The sequence below is a fragment of the Pelmatolapia mariae genome, linkage group LG23, assembly GCF_036321145.2.
Source record: "Pelmatolapia mariae isolate MD_Pm_ZW linkage group LG23, Pm_UMD_F_2, whole genome shotgun sequence".
NCBI classification, from domain to species: domain Eukaryota; kingdom Metazoa; phylum Chordata; class Actinopteri; order Cichliformes; family Cichlidae; genus Pelmatolapia; species Pelmatolapia mariae.
In genome coordinates, this window is record NC_086246.1 from 18276496 (window position 1) to 18293557 (window position 17062).

Here is a 17062-nt window from a genome sequence, read left to right on the forward strand (position 1 = left end):
TAGGTGGAAATGTCTACCCATATCACTCATGGGAAGGGTTGCCGCTATAAAAATGATGGTCTTACCAAAAATAAATTATTTATTGTCAATGATTCCAACTAAACCGCCACAAGATTGGTTCAGATCTCTAGATTCATATATGTCCAAATTCCTTTGGAAAAATAAGCCCCCACGTATAAGCTTAAAAACACTACAAAAGACCAAGGATAAAGGAGGATTAGAACTACCTAACTTTCAGCACTACTTCTTAGCCAACAGGCTAAGGAGTTTCTGAAGTTGACAGAGTCTTCATTAATCCCATGCAAACGTACACCTATCTGGAACAACCCTGACATATTACAAAACAATAATATGATAAACTTTTCAGATTGGAGTGGTAAAGGAATCAAATATTTAGAACATATACTAGAAGGAACAGAATTTATTTCATTTGACAGACTAGTTACACAATATGGGATCAACAAGAAAAGATTTTTAGAATATCAACAAATTAAATCCATAGTAAAAAAGAAATTTAAACCGGGTCAAGTTGAACTACAAACACCACCAAGTGTGGTTCAATTTCTTACTCTTAAAACCCCCAAATTACTATCCAAAATATACAGAATGCTTTCTAAAATAGATGAATCAATATCACTTCCTATTGCAAAATGGGAAGCGGATTTATCAGTTAACTTAGACCAAAACTTCTGGTCTCAGATTTGCTTAAAAACCTTTCATCTAATTAGAAATCCCAGTCTTCAATTAATTCAATACAAAATACTACATAGAGTGCACTATACAGGTCATCGGATGTTCAAGATGGGCTTTACGTCTACCAACAACTGCTCACACTGCCAAACCAATTCACCGGACAATTATATCCACGCTCTTTGGTTCTGTCCACCAGTTCAGAAGTTTTGGCGTGAGATATGTGAAGACTTATCGAAGTGTCTGAAATGTAACATTCCAACTTCTCCTTTAGTGTGTTTGTTGGGCAGCTTAGATAATGTCACTTCAGAAAAGAATATAGCCCACATGGTTTTCACTGCCCTATGCATAGCCAAGAAAACAGTCCTCATGAACTGGAAAAATAAAAATAATCTTAATTCTAACCAGTATAGAAATTATCTATTAGATTACATTAGTCTTGATACAGCCTCTGCCACCACATCAGATCAATTGCTCTGGGCTCCTTTGATCAGCTCCATCACCTAGTGGGGGTGGGGGGTCATAGTTTGGTCCCACCTTCACTGTTGTGATTGGTGTGGGGGTAGGGACAGGCTTAGGGCGTCGGGGGGTTCCCCAGGAGCATCTTCCTTGGGGGGCTCAACCCGGGGTAGCGGTCATGGCCAATTAAGGGCTCTGTTGGCTCTTAGGTGATGGTTTCCTCGTGGCTGCGTGCAGCGGGGCTAGGGGAGGGTCTGTGCTGACGGACGTGGGTTACTGACCTGGTAGCCTGGTTGCCCCTGGGTGGGTCCGGGACGGGCGTGAGGTTCTGGGGGCGCTCCGTCTCTGGGCTGGGGCCCTGGCCGGGCCTCGGGGGCTCGGGTCCTGGTTGGTGTGTTGCTGGGGTTGTGGGCGGGTGGGTATATGGGGGCCCAGCCCTGGCGCAGGGCGCCGCCAGTGCATCGAGCCACCTGGGGGACTCTTCAACTGGTGGGGGAGGTTGTCACATCTTGCAGGAGCTTTCCTCTCCTCAGGAATTCTCTCTGCAGGAGGGGGAGATATAGGAGAGGTGGAGGAAGATCTCAGCCTGGGCGTCTATTGTCTTGTGTAGTCTGGAAGATGAGTGGATGATGGGGTGGGTGCAGTTTTCTCTGTAGTGGGGCCGGGCGGCGCTGCTGCACTGGGCCCTGGTCCGGATGGGCCTGGGCCCCCTTTCCCTGGCGGGTTGCAGAGTATGGGGGTGCCTACTGGGGTCAGCGGGGGAGCTGGCCCCAGGGAGGGGTATCTTGCTCCTCCCTTTCTTCCCTCCCCATCTCCAGCTGCCTCCCTCTTCCCGCTCCACCACAATCACCCACACATGCAGGGCCTTGGGGTAGGGGTGTGTCACCAGGGTGCAGAGGAGGCATCCCCCCCCTCTGTCCCCTTCTGGCTGCCTCTGCCTCAATTTTATCTCACAACTTAGACATTCACATTACTCACACTCTCATAACACATACATATAGGATCTTGGGGGTGGGCTCACAACACGGACTCCAGATTACCATCAGGGTGTACACCTCACCCCTGGCGTCGTTGCCCACCTCTCAATTTTAAATACACGTAGACATTGAGGGCTATCAGGAGGGGCTATGCGCTTACCTGCTGCTCTCTGGCAGGTAGCTCCATGCCCTCCTGGGTTTTAATTGCACCTTAGAACACATATACATCAACACTACATATGAGCGGGTAGAGGGAGGTTTGGAGTCTTCTCACACCCCCGGTCTCTGCGGCCTGCTGGAGCGGGGGGGCTAGGAGGAGGAGTTGGCCGTCCGACTGGGGTCTGGTGTGTGGGGCCTCCCTGCTGCTGCGGAGTCGGGGCAGTCTGCTTCTCCCCACTGCAGGGAAAAGGGTAACACCACCTGGGTCTGGGTGCAGTTTCCCCCTCCAGGGGCAAGGGTACCTAGACCCGGTTCTTAGAGTACGCTTGGGGAGTGTGATTGTGTGTACAGCGTCTCTTTATGTCTGTCTCCACGTTGGTTGAGTGTGGAGTAATTGCCTATGAGAGCATGAGGGTGGGAATGGATGTTTGTATTTGAGTGTGCCTGTATGTCTGTGTCTATATGTCAGGTTGGGTATCAGACGCCACCTCTCTGGGGACATCTCAGGCCCTCCAAGGTTTGGAGGCCTATCTCCCCCCACCACTTCCCCTGCCGGTGGCAGACGCCCTCAGACATCGATGCGTTGGTGGTTCTTTGTGTCTGGGGGTGGGCGTCCGGGTACACACCGGCTCACTCCTTGGTGGCTGCTTATCGGGGCCTGGAACCTGGGGCTCGCTCGGGCCACTTCGGGGATGGGGTGCCCTCGGCCTCTCGGCCTGGGGCTCGGTCACTCAGGCACAGCTGGCTGCCGGCGGAGCTCACGGGCACGTCACTGCAACCCCCCCTGGCTTCTGCTCCGCGGCTGCTGAGTGACCCCTCATCTGGGACTCTCCTCAGCTCTTTCTGGGACAGTGGCGCGACTGCCCCTCTGTTGGTCTTCCTTGGTCTCTTGTGTTCTGGGGGCCTCTGGATGTCTGGAGTATTGATCTCCTCTATACCTGCTTCATGCCCTGGAGGATGGGACTGTGGCCCCCCACACCCTCTAGCAGATCATTACATTAAGGAACCTTTTAAATACAAGCGCGCTCATGCTCACAGGTGTACACACAGGTGATCACACACACAAACTACACCCTTTTTGGCTCCTACCTCAAAGCACACTGTGCGCTGTCGATCTTACGTGCTGCACAATAATGTTTAATATTAAGTATTTCGTGTTATATTCCCATATATCATTGTGATGTTGTTTATTCTATTACTCTCGTTTTCTTCTGCTTGTTTTCTTTTTTCTTTCTCAACAGGTGATCCAGGTGATCGATATATGTATTTTTTGTCTGCTTATTTTGTTGGTTTTTGTTTTTTGCCCTTTATCCCCGTCCCTCTTCTCCGCTGTTTTTTTTTTTTTTTTCCCCCTCTTTCTTTCTCCCTTTTCTTTTCCCCTGTCCCGTATCTAGCAAGTAAAAAAAATAAAAATAAAATAAAATAAACAATAAAAAAAATAAATAAATAAATAAAAAAAAGATAAGTTGTTCTTTCCAGCGTTTATACTTATCCATTGTCCTTAGCTGCATCACATTCTTGTGGGTTTGCCAGCTGATGCAAGATTTGCAATATATATCTATATTTCTGTCAGAGGAGGACAGCTGTCCTTTTCAGATCCCTCGGGCAGATGTGTGTAAATACTTTTATAAAGTAAATACACAAAAAGCTCCCCGACCAGATAACATCCCAGGTCGTGCTCTCAAAGCACGCACACATGAAGTGGCAGCTGTCTTCACAGACATCTTCAACCTCTCCCTGTTTTTGTCTGTAGTCTTCTCATACTTTAAGAGGACGACCATCATCCCTGTCCCAAAGAAGCCTAATGTGAGCTAACTGAATGACTGTCACCCAGTAGCACTCATCTCTATCGTTATTCAGTGCTTTGAGTGTAAAGTCAAAGCTCACATCACATCTTCACTGCCTGCTACACTTGATCCTTTTCAGTTTTCATACAGGCCAAATAGATTCACAGATGAACTTTTTAACTATCAAATAAGGGACACTCTGGCATGCCAGAAGCACAGTGCGCAACCAGCTGGGTACAATGTAAATATACAATGTATGTGACATTGCAGATAACGGTCAATATATGGGAGATTTAAGGTTGACTAAGGGAACCAATTTTTGCTCATCATACAGGACCTCCTGGCTAAAATGGGACAGTTGGCAACCCTAGCCCTCTCCCACCAGGACCATAACAACACATGTGTGGATGCTGTTTATTGACTACAGCTCAACTTTCAACATTATAATTCCATCCAGGCTCATCATGAAGTTTGGGAATCTTCACATCAGCATCTCCTTATGCAGCTGAATCTTGACTTGTTCCTGAGCCATAGCAGTTATATTTTTTCTTCTTATCTTGGTAGAACGTGCGCTTTGAGCATCTGAGGTCTCGGTTCTTGGCAGTCACTCGCTTAGACAGATAAAAAGATCATCTGATTAGAGATCCAGAGAAACCCAAACTTCAACATACCAACTAACAAGTTGTTGTTGCCAATGTTTATCCATGGCCACTATCCTCAAAGCTTTGGTACATTCTTCTTTGTTTACAGTAATCTTATGCAAGAGCAGCAATATCCAAACTTCCTGCTGTCAGATTTCCCCCAGGTGCATTTAACAATAACTGAGGTTAAAAACAGAAAGGACGAAGATGTTGATGGTTTTAAGAGGACTGTGGTACTTGAAAAACAACTACACTTCATTTAGATAGAAAAAAACCTGGTTATATTATAAAGATAAGAACACAACACATGAGGTGCAGACTACATTACATATATCATTGTTTCATTCAACTTTTAAGTTCATTGTTGAAGAGCGTATATAAATATATTAGGGCATCTTTCATTAGCATGATACGCCACTCTATCGAGAGTATTCTGTCTGCCTGTCTGGTAACCCTGTATGGCAATTGTAATGCTCTGGTCTGCAAAGCTTTAAGGAGGGGGGTCAGAGAAGCACAACAATCACGAGGTCTGAACTGCCAGCCATCCAAGACGTCTACAGACAGCGCTTTAGAAGGAAGGCCCAGAGGATCCTCTCTGATCCTGGCCAGACATCCTTCATGCGCCAGCTGTCACACATAAGGTACAGGAATATTCGGACCTGCACCGGCAGGTTCAGGGAAACTTTCACAAGCCATCAGGCTGCTGAACTGCTGAAATGTTGGACACTGAACTCATTCCTACATAAAGACAGACTTCAAGTTCATTTGATCACCACAGAATTTGTTTGTGTTCACCTCATTTGCCCAAACCTTAATGTAACTTTTTCACCTCTGCAGTGGAGTTTAGTTTTGAGGACACTCAACAAAAAGCTATTGCTACAATATGCTATTGTAATAGGGTTCTATTTCGTACTCTTATGAGAAGCAAGAGTGAACTTGAGGATCAGGTTGGACGTGTCTGTTGGTGGTTGACATCCCAGCGACACTTCCTACAAACTGCTGTTCAACACAAACCGCTGCAGGGCTGAAGCATGATTGTGAAAAAGTGTGTTAACTCATTATTATTACAGGCTGTGCCAAACTGCATTCTTGACACTTGATTCAGCAGGTGTGAAAGGTAATCCTGCAGCATATTTTGGCACTCACACTTAACAGTAAACCTGTGTTTGTTAATATCTTGCTTGACATGGTACAGTGTAAATATAAGCAAATGAATGAATGAATTAAAAAAATGAAAATGCATTTATTATTTTCTGCTAGGACATTATCTCTTTTTTTGAGTTATTAATTGGATTATATTGCAGAAATGCATGAAGCTCTTTAACTATGTTTTTTATTTACTTTTTAATTTAATTTATTTTTTTGCCATCTGGAATCCATTATAAAATGTGTGACTGCTCCACCACAACCTGAGTTTTTACATGTTTGCATGAGGAGATTTTGGTGGAAAATAACCAAACATAAAGACTGGTTCATACAGTTTTGAGGAAGACTTAAGAAAAGCTTTATTTTTGCTTACATGTATATGATTTAATTCAAAAATGAAATAACTCTGTGTTATTGTAAAGTGTGGGACCACATTTAGTAATTTAAAAGGTGGCTGAGTGCTGTTTAAGTGAACAGTCTGATGAGTGGAGTTCAATCATTAAACCTTTTAATAACTAAAACCAGAAAGATTTATGTAGCTTTAACTCACACATTTCATGCCGCAGAGTAAAATCCATGCATAAAAATGAACTTCTCAAATAATTATAGCTTTGAGCAAGTGAGATCTGGTTCCTTGATAGTCAATAGATAAGAAGATCATCTGATAAGAAAAGTGACAGAAATCCCGTCTGATGTGTACTTATATGAGTGCTTCAAAGTTAGGTTCAGGGTCTGAAGTGGAAATGTGAAGGCCAGCAGACAGGTGATCATCACATCAAGAGTCGATCTGTATCTGGATTTGTTAAACTTCAACAATGAAAATGTTTGTTCCAATTCTGTGATTGAATTCTGTACATTGAGTTGGCTCTGATTCTGCGGTCATACCCTGATGATGTTTACTATTTTAGTTACAACATCAAAAACACAGGTAATTTTTAACGCTGACTCACACAGTACCTCCTGATGTATAAGACAATGCAAAAGTACCAATTTCATTTCCTGGTTTATTTCAGTCACTTTATCTTGCATTTGCTTCAAAAGTCTGACATTTTGTCCTGTCAGATTTGTACAGACATCAAGCTGATAGCTTGTGGCCTGTTAGGGTGTTAAGTTTAATGGGCTAGGGGTTAGGGTTCATTGGTCAGGAGTTAAGGTTGGTGAGTTATGATCTTGGGCAACTTGGCCTTGCAAAACCCCTTAAGTCACATGAGCTACTGGTCCTTTTTTCATTTACTGTAAATTCATTTTACTGTGTTTTTTTTGTATGTATGCAGAAAAATAAAATCTGTACTTATTGCAGTTTTGTCTCTTATTATATTTTGTGTTTACATTGTAAATGTACATAAAGATATAAGTAATGTGGTGGTAGTACCATCTCATATGGAGAGCAATATGTCTCAAAAACGTGACAAATGCGTACAGTATAATTCACAAGTATAAACTAAGGTTTACAAATGTGTGTGCAGTCATTTGTGTGTAACTTTTGAGGACTCACTAGCATGCGCTTCAGTCCACACACAAATACAAAGCAATTTGACCACACATAAAACTATTTTGCAAATGCATATACCTAAACCTGAATAAATACTGATCATTTATGCAGATACATTTGGGTCACAGCATTAACTTTATTTACTACCACACAGTTGAGAACTGGTCAACTTCTTCAACACCAATCTGGACAAACTGTTTCTTAATGAATGTTGTACATGGTTTGTGAGACTGCAACACAAAAGTTTTTATTTGTTGTTATGAAACATAACACTCAGGTCTCAGAGCGTACAGCATCACTCTATTTGACTGCATTAATCAACATTTCCTTGAAATTCTCCAAGTCGACGTTCTTCATGATGAAGACTTTGTGTTCTTTTTTCAGCTTCTCGTCGCGGTCCAGCACCATCATGCCTCGAGTGTAGATCCCCTGCAACTCCACCGTCACTGCAACCTGAATGAGTAACAAAAGAATTCATTAAACAATGATTTCAGCTAAGATGTTTTACATTGTAACCTGACAAAAAAAGTTGCAGTCACTTACCTCTTCACTCTTAGGTATGACTGCATCATTGATGGCTGCAGCCATGGCGTAGGCGTCACAGGGATTAAATTCTTCATGTTTCTGTTCACACTTCTGTTCACACAGTATGTCAGAGGTATTTAGACATCTTATAATATTCTGTAAGTTGTCACCAGTGGGGCACCGAGATTTAAGCAAAAGGGCTGGGAGCATATTTACACAATACTGAAGATGGGTTAAATTCATTGCTAACTGGAGCTTATTTTCTTGTACAAAGTGAGGACTTAAGACTTAAATGCTTGTTGCTTCATGTCAATTAATCTTACCTGTCTTGAGATGCGTAAAATCTTTTCCACAAAGTCTGATTTTTCAGTATGTACGGATAACCAGGTGTCACAGAAAGACTAAGGGGAAAAAAAGACTGTAAGATATTTTCAAATACTACTTTATACACAAACTCAGTGTTAGCAGAGATCCTTTCAAACTTTAAAACTGTTCAGACATTATTCATTGAAACAGAACTGAAGCCCTCGTTCAGCTTGTTTCTCTCCTCACCCATGGCAGGTTATTGTTGCAGGTGAACTCCCAGGTAGCGATGTAGGTTGGGCAGGTGTAGCGGTCCAACACGATGTAAGCTGCCTCTGGGTCACACACAAAGTTAAACTCTCCACATATTGTGACGTTACCCCTGGCTGCACACAGAAACAAACACAGTCACACACTCATTCTTACATATATCAGATATTTATAAGACTAAAATCACGAATGGATAATAAGAGACAGAAGAAATACTCTGTGAGGAGACCACCTTCAATGGTTCCCCCCATGATGTAGAGCGCCTTAAGCTTTTTAGGCAAGGAAGGGTCCAACTGCACTGCGGCAGCCAGGTTCATGAGGGGGGCGGTGGATATGAGGATCACCTGAAGGCCGGAGACAGAGTTGTATTGATGATTTTATTGCCCCATAACCAAACTTTGAGCTGAAAACAAACCCTCAGATGCAAAATAATAATTTTCCTTGAAAAATTCTTAATATATATGCATCAAGTTTTTAAAAGAATTATTATTGGTAAATATGTTTAGAATGAATTGAGAATTAAACTGGTTTGGGATGGCCCAGTGGTGCAGTTTGTCTATTAACCACTTGAAACTTCAAGACAACTGACAGATAATTTTTTATGACTTCCCAATTTAAACTGCATTAAAGCCTCAAGTTATGCTTTTTTATGTGTGTTTGGCAACTTTGTGATACTTTGCAACAAGTTGGCTTCTTTCCCATCAAGTGCATTGTACCCTTTGCCATCCATAACCAACAGATGAGATCATTGTGTCTACATCCATTTTTCTAGTCACCATGAAAAAGCAATTGCATCATTAGCTCTGGGTAACAAGTTTTTATTAGTCAGGTGATGCAATTTCATGTGTGGGAGTTCAACAATTTTCAGCTAAAAAACAAACAAACACATTTTTTAAGGAAAACTTCAAGGCATTTCTGCTGAAATAATCTGTGACTGGGCTTTAAATAAAACATCTGATCAGAACCACAAAACGTTTACAAAAAGTGGGTAAGTGTATTTTGAGATCACCTACTTCTCCACACAGCATTTTTACCCAACCCCTGTGTAAGCTATAACGTTCTTAGTGTACACATATCACAGGAAAATGATGCTCTCAATTTTCATTCATGTAAGAAGCTTAATGGTGCACACACTCACCTCTCCATCATTCGCATTAACAAGGTCAACAATGGCCTGTTTGGCTTTTTTCTGCTGCACCAGATCCAGGCTTGGTGCGTTTGGATCTGGAACGTCCCCAAACCCGTCTGATCCAAAGAAATTATCTGCATGGTTTTCATGGTCCACCAAAGGCTTTGAGCAGCCACGGTACACTGGAATCTGTATGACGTATTGTACGCTGGATGTAAGAACAAATCTACGAACATATTCATGTACAAGGGCTCTCTTACAGCGTGACACAAACTTACGTCCAGCCTGTCGCAGACTTTCAGGACACGCAGGACATTTCTGAGGACATTCTCCACAGACGTGTTGCCATAGCAGCAGGTGATCCCCAAAACTTCCACATCAGGTGTGGAGAGGGCTATCATGATGGCAATAGCATCATCCACCCCAGCATCCACATCAATGATGAGCTTCTTCATCATCCTGTGTTCAACCACAGGATTCAAACCTGAAGAGTGATTGTTTCTAATAATGCACACCTCATTCCTCTAACATTAACTGGCACCATCTATCCCTCCATTTTTTGACCACTTGTCTAACCGGAGCCTATCTCAGTTGTCAGATGGAGTGAAAGAGGCAAACACACAGAAAACTACAAATATTTTAAATAAACACAATACACTGTTTTTCTTTTCACACTCTCAAAACCTTTCTCTCATAGCATAACTACATGTTTTGTAGCCATTCCTAAATATGAAGGTTAGATTGAAAGACTGCTTCAGCTGGTTTATGGTAGAGGCAGGAGAATATGTTTTAGATACAGCGTTAAAATATGTAGTGTTCAGTGCAAATATCATAATTAGATCAGCTTTTACAATATCTGGGATCTTCAGTTTACAATTTCTATGAAAATAGTGGCTTGCACAATGATTTTGAACAATGTTCATGAACAGGTAATCGACCTGCATCTGGTTGTGGCAAGGTTGAAGAATTTTAAACAACACTTTCCATTGTCAAAAAACAAAAAACCCCAAACCCCACAAAATTATGCTTTTAGATGCAAAAAAAAAAGAAAAAAGAAAAAAAAAAGAAGTGATTTCTGGTGGTTTTAAGAATTACATTTTAAAGATTTGTTAACCTTCACAATACAGTGAGATTCTGAAATTATTACTGAAATAAAATGTAAAATACTCACCTGGTAAATGGATTCTTGCAGATGTTTACAGCTTAGTGATTGGAGCTCTTGTAGCTGAATGCTATAAAGTGAAGAGCAGCCAGCTTTATATAGGGAAGTGTTACATGGCTAACTCCACCTTCAGATATTCTGTAGGTGTTACAAATTTAGCTTGAATTGAGATTGTCCAAATTTCTGCTTGCTTGAATAAAGTGAAAAAAATGTTTTTGTCATGTAAATGAACTGCTTTTAAAAAAAAATCACGTACGGGGAGATAGGTTGGGTATGCAGATTCTTAAGGTGTAACACTTGTATCCTTTGGTATCGACTAATGGGTGTTATTTTTGTATTAATGTGTAAGAAGACAGTTACAAAAGTGCTAAATGCTAAATTATGTAAAAAGTGGCACACTAAGATAGACATTTTCACTTTTTATCGTCATACAGCAACAATTTAGATAATTTCGTCCACTCTCGTAGGTAAAATATTATGCTCATTTATCCCTGCAGTTATTAAGCATGGAGGGTCTTGGTCTTTTTCTACTTACAGTCTATGCTAAACTGCATTCTTGACACTTTATTTCATTAGGTATGAAAAGTAATCCTGCAGCATATTTTGCCACTCACACTTTTTAGTATAGCCATGTTTACTAAATATCTTCCTATATTATACACCATGTAGCTTTTACAGGCCTGCATGACTCATGTTTGATACTGAGTACTTTAACTGAAGAGTCTGTTCAGTGGAATTCAATCATTCAGCCTTTTTAATATCTAAAAAGAGCTTTACACACACATGATGGCACAGAGTTACATAATTCCCTTAGGGATTAATAAAGTATCCTGATTCTCAAATATATGCATACAAATGAATTTCTTCCATAATATTTTTTTATTCTTACCTTGGTAGAATCTGAGTTTTGAGCAAGCAAGGTCTGGTTTCTTTACAGCCACTTGCTTACACAGATGAAAAGATGATCTGACTAGATACTAAGAGAAACCGAAACTTCAACGTACCAACTGATGAGTTGTTCTTTCCAATGTTTATACTTACCCATTGTCCTTAGAAGCCGCATCACATTCTTGTTGGTTTCTTAGTCAATCCAAGATTTGCAATATCTAAACTACTCAGAACTAGAAAATTTTCCCACAGACTTTAAAACGATAACTGATGCTAAAAGGAGAAAGGGCAAAAATATGTTACTGATGAATTTTCCATGCCACTTTAAAAACTACAACTGCAATTTTGAAAATATTGAGGAAAGGTGTAAGATGTAAATAAAAACAGGCAGCAATGAATTCAATGAGTTCCGTATAATGGGTTACTGTACGGACTTAATCCAACCAGAAGCCAGGGATCAATTCAATTCAATTCAATTTTACTGAAATTGTTTACTTTAAAAAATGTAAACACACTGAAAGCTCCCGGACCAGATATTATCCTGGGTCGTGCTCTCAAAGCATGCATACATGAAGTGGCAGCTGTCTTCAAGGTCTTCTTCGACCTCTTCTTGTTTTTCTCTGTAGTTTTCTGGTGCTTTAAGAGGATGGCCAACATCCCTGTCCCAAAGAAACCTAATGTGAGCTGCCTGAATGACTGTCACCCAGTAGCACTCATCTCCATTGTTATTAAGTGCTTTGAGTGTAAAGTCAAAGCTCACATCACATCTTCACTGCCTGCTACACTTGATCCTTTTCAGTTTTCATACAGGCCAAATAAATCCAGAGATGCTGCCATAGCACTGGCTCTGCACACTGCCCTCTTCCACCTGGACCATAACAACACATGTGTGCGGATGCTGTTTATTGACTACAGCTCCACTTTCAACATGATAATTCCATCCAAGCTCATCATGAAGTTTTGGCATCTGCACAACATCATCTCCTTATGCAGCTGGATCTTGACTTCCTCACAGACAGACCACAGTGGTACGGATCGGCAGTGCCATGTCATCTACACTGACGCTCAACACCAGTGCCCCCCAGGGATGTGTACTCAGCTCCATGCTGTACACCTTGTTCACCCATGACTCTGAGGCCACACACAGTTCCAACACCATAGTTAAATTTGCAGACGATACCACCATCAAGTCTGCTTACAAAGCAGAGGTGAGAGCCCTGATATCATGTTGTTGAAACAAAAACCTGCTGTTCAGTGTCAGTAAGACCAAGGAGCTCATTGTGTACTACAGGAGACTGCAGGGCGGAGGGCACACCCCGATTTACATCAAGGAGACAGAGCAGAAGGGAGTTAGATACTTCAGGTTACTGGGGATTAACATCAGTAAGGATCCGAGTTGGTCACATCGAGTGGATATGATCACAAAAGGAGCGAAACAGTGGCTCTTTCTGCGGCGGCTGAGGGGGTTTGACGTGGACTCCAGAATACTTACCAACATCTATCGATGCACCATCGAGACTATTCTGTCTGGCTGTATCACGACCTGGTATGGAGGTTGTAATGTTCTGGTCTGCAAAACTTTAAGGAGGGGGGTCAGAGAAGCACAACAATTACCAGGTCTGAACTGCCAGCCATCCAAGACGTCTACAGACAGCACTGTAGGAGGAAACCCCAGCTCTGATCCTGGCCAGACATCCTTCACGCTCCAGCTGTCACACAGAAGGTATAGGAGCATCTGGACCTGCACCGGCAGATTCAGGGAAACTTTCACAAGCTCGCTTTCTTCTTTGATGTGTGCAAAGCAACACTTCAGTTTCAGTCTGACTTTTAAATTCAAAACTGATAAGCATTAAAAAAATGTATTGATCTTGCACAAAAAAAAAGAAGTTTTTTCCTGTTGTATGCAGTGATGCTAGTCGAGTCAAATGAAGGTTTCTGAGGCAAAAATGCAATAAGACACAACTGTGATTTAAACAGACGGTAAAAATTTGTATGCTAATTTTGTCAGAAACAAACTGCAGATCTGTGAGTTCAAATATATTTTGTATGTGCCTTTAAGAAAAACACTCTCTCTAAGGCTATAGGAGTTTATCTACCTGTAGATGTTTAACAATAAGATACAAATACACAAATGGGCAATGAAATGCCACTTGTGTCGTGTGGTTTAACACCTCTCTGCAGATACTGATCACACAGGAAGAAGCAGGAAACACACTGAAGTAGTGTGTCCTTAAAAAAAGGGGGGTTTCATATCATATAGCAGCTCCGGTCTTCTTATGGCCTTGGTTTTAGTACCTTAAACTTATTCCTCCTTCTGTCTGTGTTTGCTTGCCCATTACACAGGATGTGACAGCCTCACTATGGTGCTCTGAAACATTTCCAATGACTTGCACCACACAACTCTGGTTTTTCCAAGTTGCAGCACTATGATGATTGTCCGTGAAAGCAGGTCTCCATCCACTGAGGGATGGCAAAATGGAGACACCCTTTATATTTCATATCTGAGTTTGTGCAGATATACAACCAAAGACTAAATTTGTGCCACAGTCTCAGGAGGAAAGGCCTTTTCTCTCAATAGCTTCAAGTCAAGGTGTTTAAGCTGACATCCCTCACAAAGTTATAAAAAGTCTGTAGTTCATCAAACGATCTGCTGTACCCAGTGTGGAGCAACGTCCTATAAGCCTGGCTTTTAAAAAACATAACTTTGCAGTTCTTCACTTTACAATATTGTTTTCCATCTTTTCTATATGGTAAACTGTATTATGTACATCAGTACACTATTGTCATACTGTTTATTCAAATTCATCTTCAAAGTGGTCACCTGACAACATTTAGTGTAGTTATTATTGTAAATGAGTTACAGTTAATAACAGGTTTAGTGCTTTTTTTTTTTGTCTGTCCCATTTGGTTCTTTAGCCGTCAGAATTGTTGTCTGAAGACCAACAAGGATACCCAATGGATTTACTTTGCCAAATGGATCATCACGGCCTTGCCGTATTGGTCCATTTGATCAACCTTTGTTGTTATTATTTATTTTATTTTATTTTATTTTCAGTTGTTACAGATGGGACAGACATGACTGAGGGATAGGAAAGGGAGAAAGAAAGATGAAGAAAAAGAAAAACAGAAGGGAAGAGGGACAGTGAGAAAGGGCACTTAAAAAGAGAAAGAAGAGAGAAAAAAATCTCCTGGATCACCTGTTGAGAGAAAAAGAAGAGAAAACAAGCAAAAACCCCCCAGAACAAAGCAATATACTAAACATCACGTTAATCTAGCTAAGTGTAAACATCAGTAAATACTAAATATTGAATGTTGTTGTGCAGCACGCAGGACCGACAGCGCACAATGTGCTTGGAAGTAGCAGCCAGTAAAGGTGTAGTTTATGTCTATGAACAGTGAACACCCGTGTGCACACCTGTGTGGATCAGTGCGCTTGTATTCAAAAGGTTTCCCCATGTAACGGTCTGCTAGAGGGTGTAGGGAGCCATAGCCCCGTCCCCCAGGGCATGAAGCAGGCATGGAGGAGATCCAGGCCCCAGACATCCAGAGGTCCCAGAGTGCGAGAGCCCAAGGAGTACCACCGGAGGGGCATCCGTGCCACCCTCCTGGGAAGAGCTGAGGAGAGCCCCAGATGAGGGGTCACCCAGTAGCCACGGAGCAGAAGCCAGAGGGGGCTGCACTGGCGTGCCCGCCGGCTCTGCTGGCAGCCAGCTGTGCCAGAGTGAACCGAGCCGCAGGCCCAGAGGCCGGAGGGCCCCCTTTGCCCTGGAAGAGGCCTGACCAAGCAACAGGCACCAGGCCCCGCCAAGTAGTCACCAGGAGTGAGCTGTTACATACCTGAGCGCCCAGCCCCGGACACCAAGAACCACCAACGCACCGACCCCTGAGAGCATCAATCACCGGCAGGGAGTGTGGTGAGGGGAGATAGGCCTTTGGAGGGCCTGGGAGTTCCCAGAGAGGTGGAGTAAGAGACCCGACCTGACATATAAACACAGACAAACAGGCACACACAGACACAAACATGCATTCCCACCCGCATGCACACTTATACAAATACTCAGCACTCACCCAACGTAGGGATAGACATACATGGACACTGTACACACAATCACACTCCCCAAACATACTCTATACCCCAGGTCCAGGTACCCTCGCCCCTGGAGGGGGAAACGGCACCTAGACCCAGGAGATGTTACCCTTTCCCCTGGGGTGGAGGCAAGCAGACCGCCCCAGACTCCGCAGCAGCAGGGAGGCCCCGCATCCCAGATCCCGATCGGACGGCCAACACCTCCTCCCAGCCCCCCCGCCCCGATGGCCAGCAGAGAACAGGGGTGTGTGAAGACCCCATACCTCCCTCCTCTCGCTCATGTGTAGTGTTGCTGCGTGTTGTTCTAAGGTGCATTTAAAACACGGGAGAGCATGGTGCTGCTGCCAGAGAGCAGCAGGTGTCAGCACGGCCCCTCCCGAGAATCCTCAATGTCTACATGGATTTAAAATTGAGAGGTGGGCACTGGCGCCAGAGGTGGGGTTGAATACACAGACCGTCCATTGGACGCCGTTAACGTGCCCACCCTCAAGGCCCTATATGTATGTGTTATGAGAGTGTGAGTAATGTGGATGTCTAAGTTGTGGAATAAAATTGAGGCACAGGTGGCCAGAAAGGGGGGGGGGGGGGGGGGGGGGGTGCCTCCCCTGCACCCTGGTGACACACCCGCACCCCAAGGCCCTACTTGTGTGGGTGGGTGTGTTGGAGCGGGAAGAGGGAGGCAGCCGGGGATGGGGAGGAAAAGAAGGGAGGAGCAAGATACCCCTCCCTGGGGCCAGCTCCCCCACTGAGCCCAGTAGGCACCCCTGTCCTTCGGCACCCACCAAGGCAAGGGAGCCCAGGCACATCCAGATCGGGGCCTATGGCAGCAGGACTGCCCAGCCCCACAGGACCCGGGGCAGCCCACCCGACCCCACCGCAGAGGAAACTGTACCCACCCCAACATTCAATCATCTCCCAGACTACACAAGACAATAGACACCCAGGTTGAGTTAATTCTCCACCTCTCCTATGACTCTCCCCCACCTGCAGAGTGGACTCCTGCAAGGATTTAGGGACAGTTTCACGAGCCATCAGGCTGCTGAACTGCTGAAATATTGGACATTGGACAACACTGAGGGGACTAACTTCACTAACTTTCACATTGGTACTTCTTAAAAGTACCACCACAACACATGAGGTGCAGACTACATCACAAATATCATGGTTTCATTCAATTTTTAAGTTAATTGATAAGGAGCATATACACAGACATAATGACATCTTTCATTAGCATGATATACCATCTTCCCCAGGAACAGAGTTATGCTAAAACAGGTCACATGTCTTAATGAAAAGGACTCATTCCTACTTAAAGTCAGACTTTATGTTCATTTGATCACCACAGAA

At 43.2% G+C, this 17062-nt stretch overlaps 1 protein-coding gene across 1 annotated transcript; it reads right to left on the reverse strand.

Moving 5' to 3' along the window:
• Positions 1-7651: 7651 nt before the first annotated feature.
• LOC134621383 (nucleoside hydrolase-like) lies at positions 7652-10036 on the reverse strand. Its single transcript, XM_063467856.1, has 7 exons — positions 9857-10036; positions 9588-9767; positions 8682-8793; positions 8429-8565; positions 8200-8277; positions 7895-7987; positions 7652-7804 (listed from the first exon to the last, which is right to left on the reverse strand). The coding sequence occupies exons 1-7, from the start codon at positions 10034-10036 to the stop codon at positions 7652-7654; spliced, it is 933 nt and encodes a 310-aa protein (XP_063323926.1).
• Positions 10037-17062: the final 7026 nt, after the last annotated feature.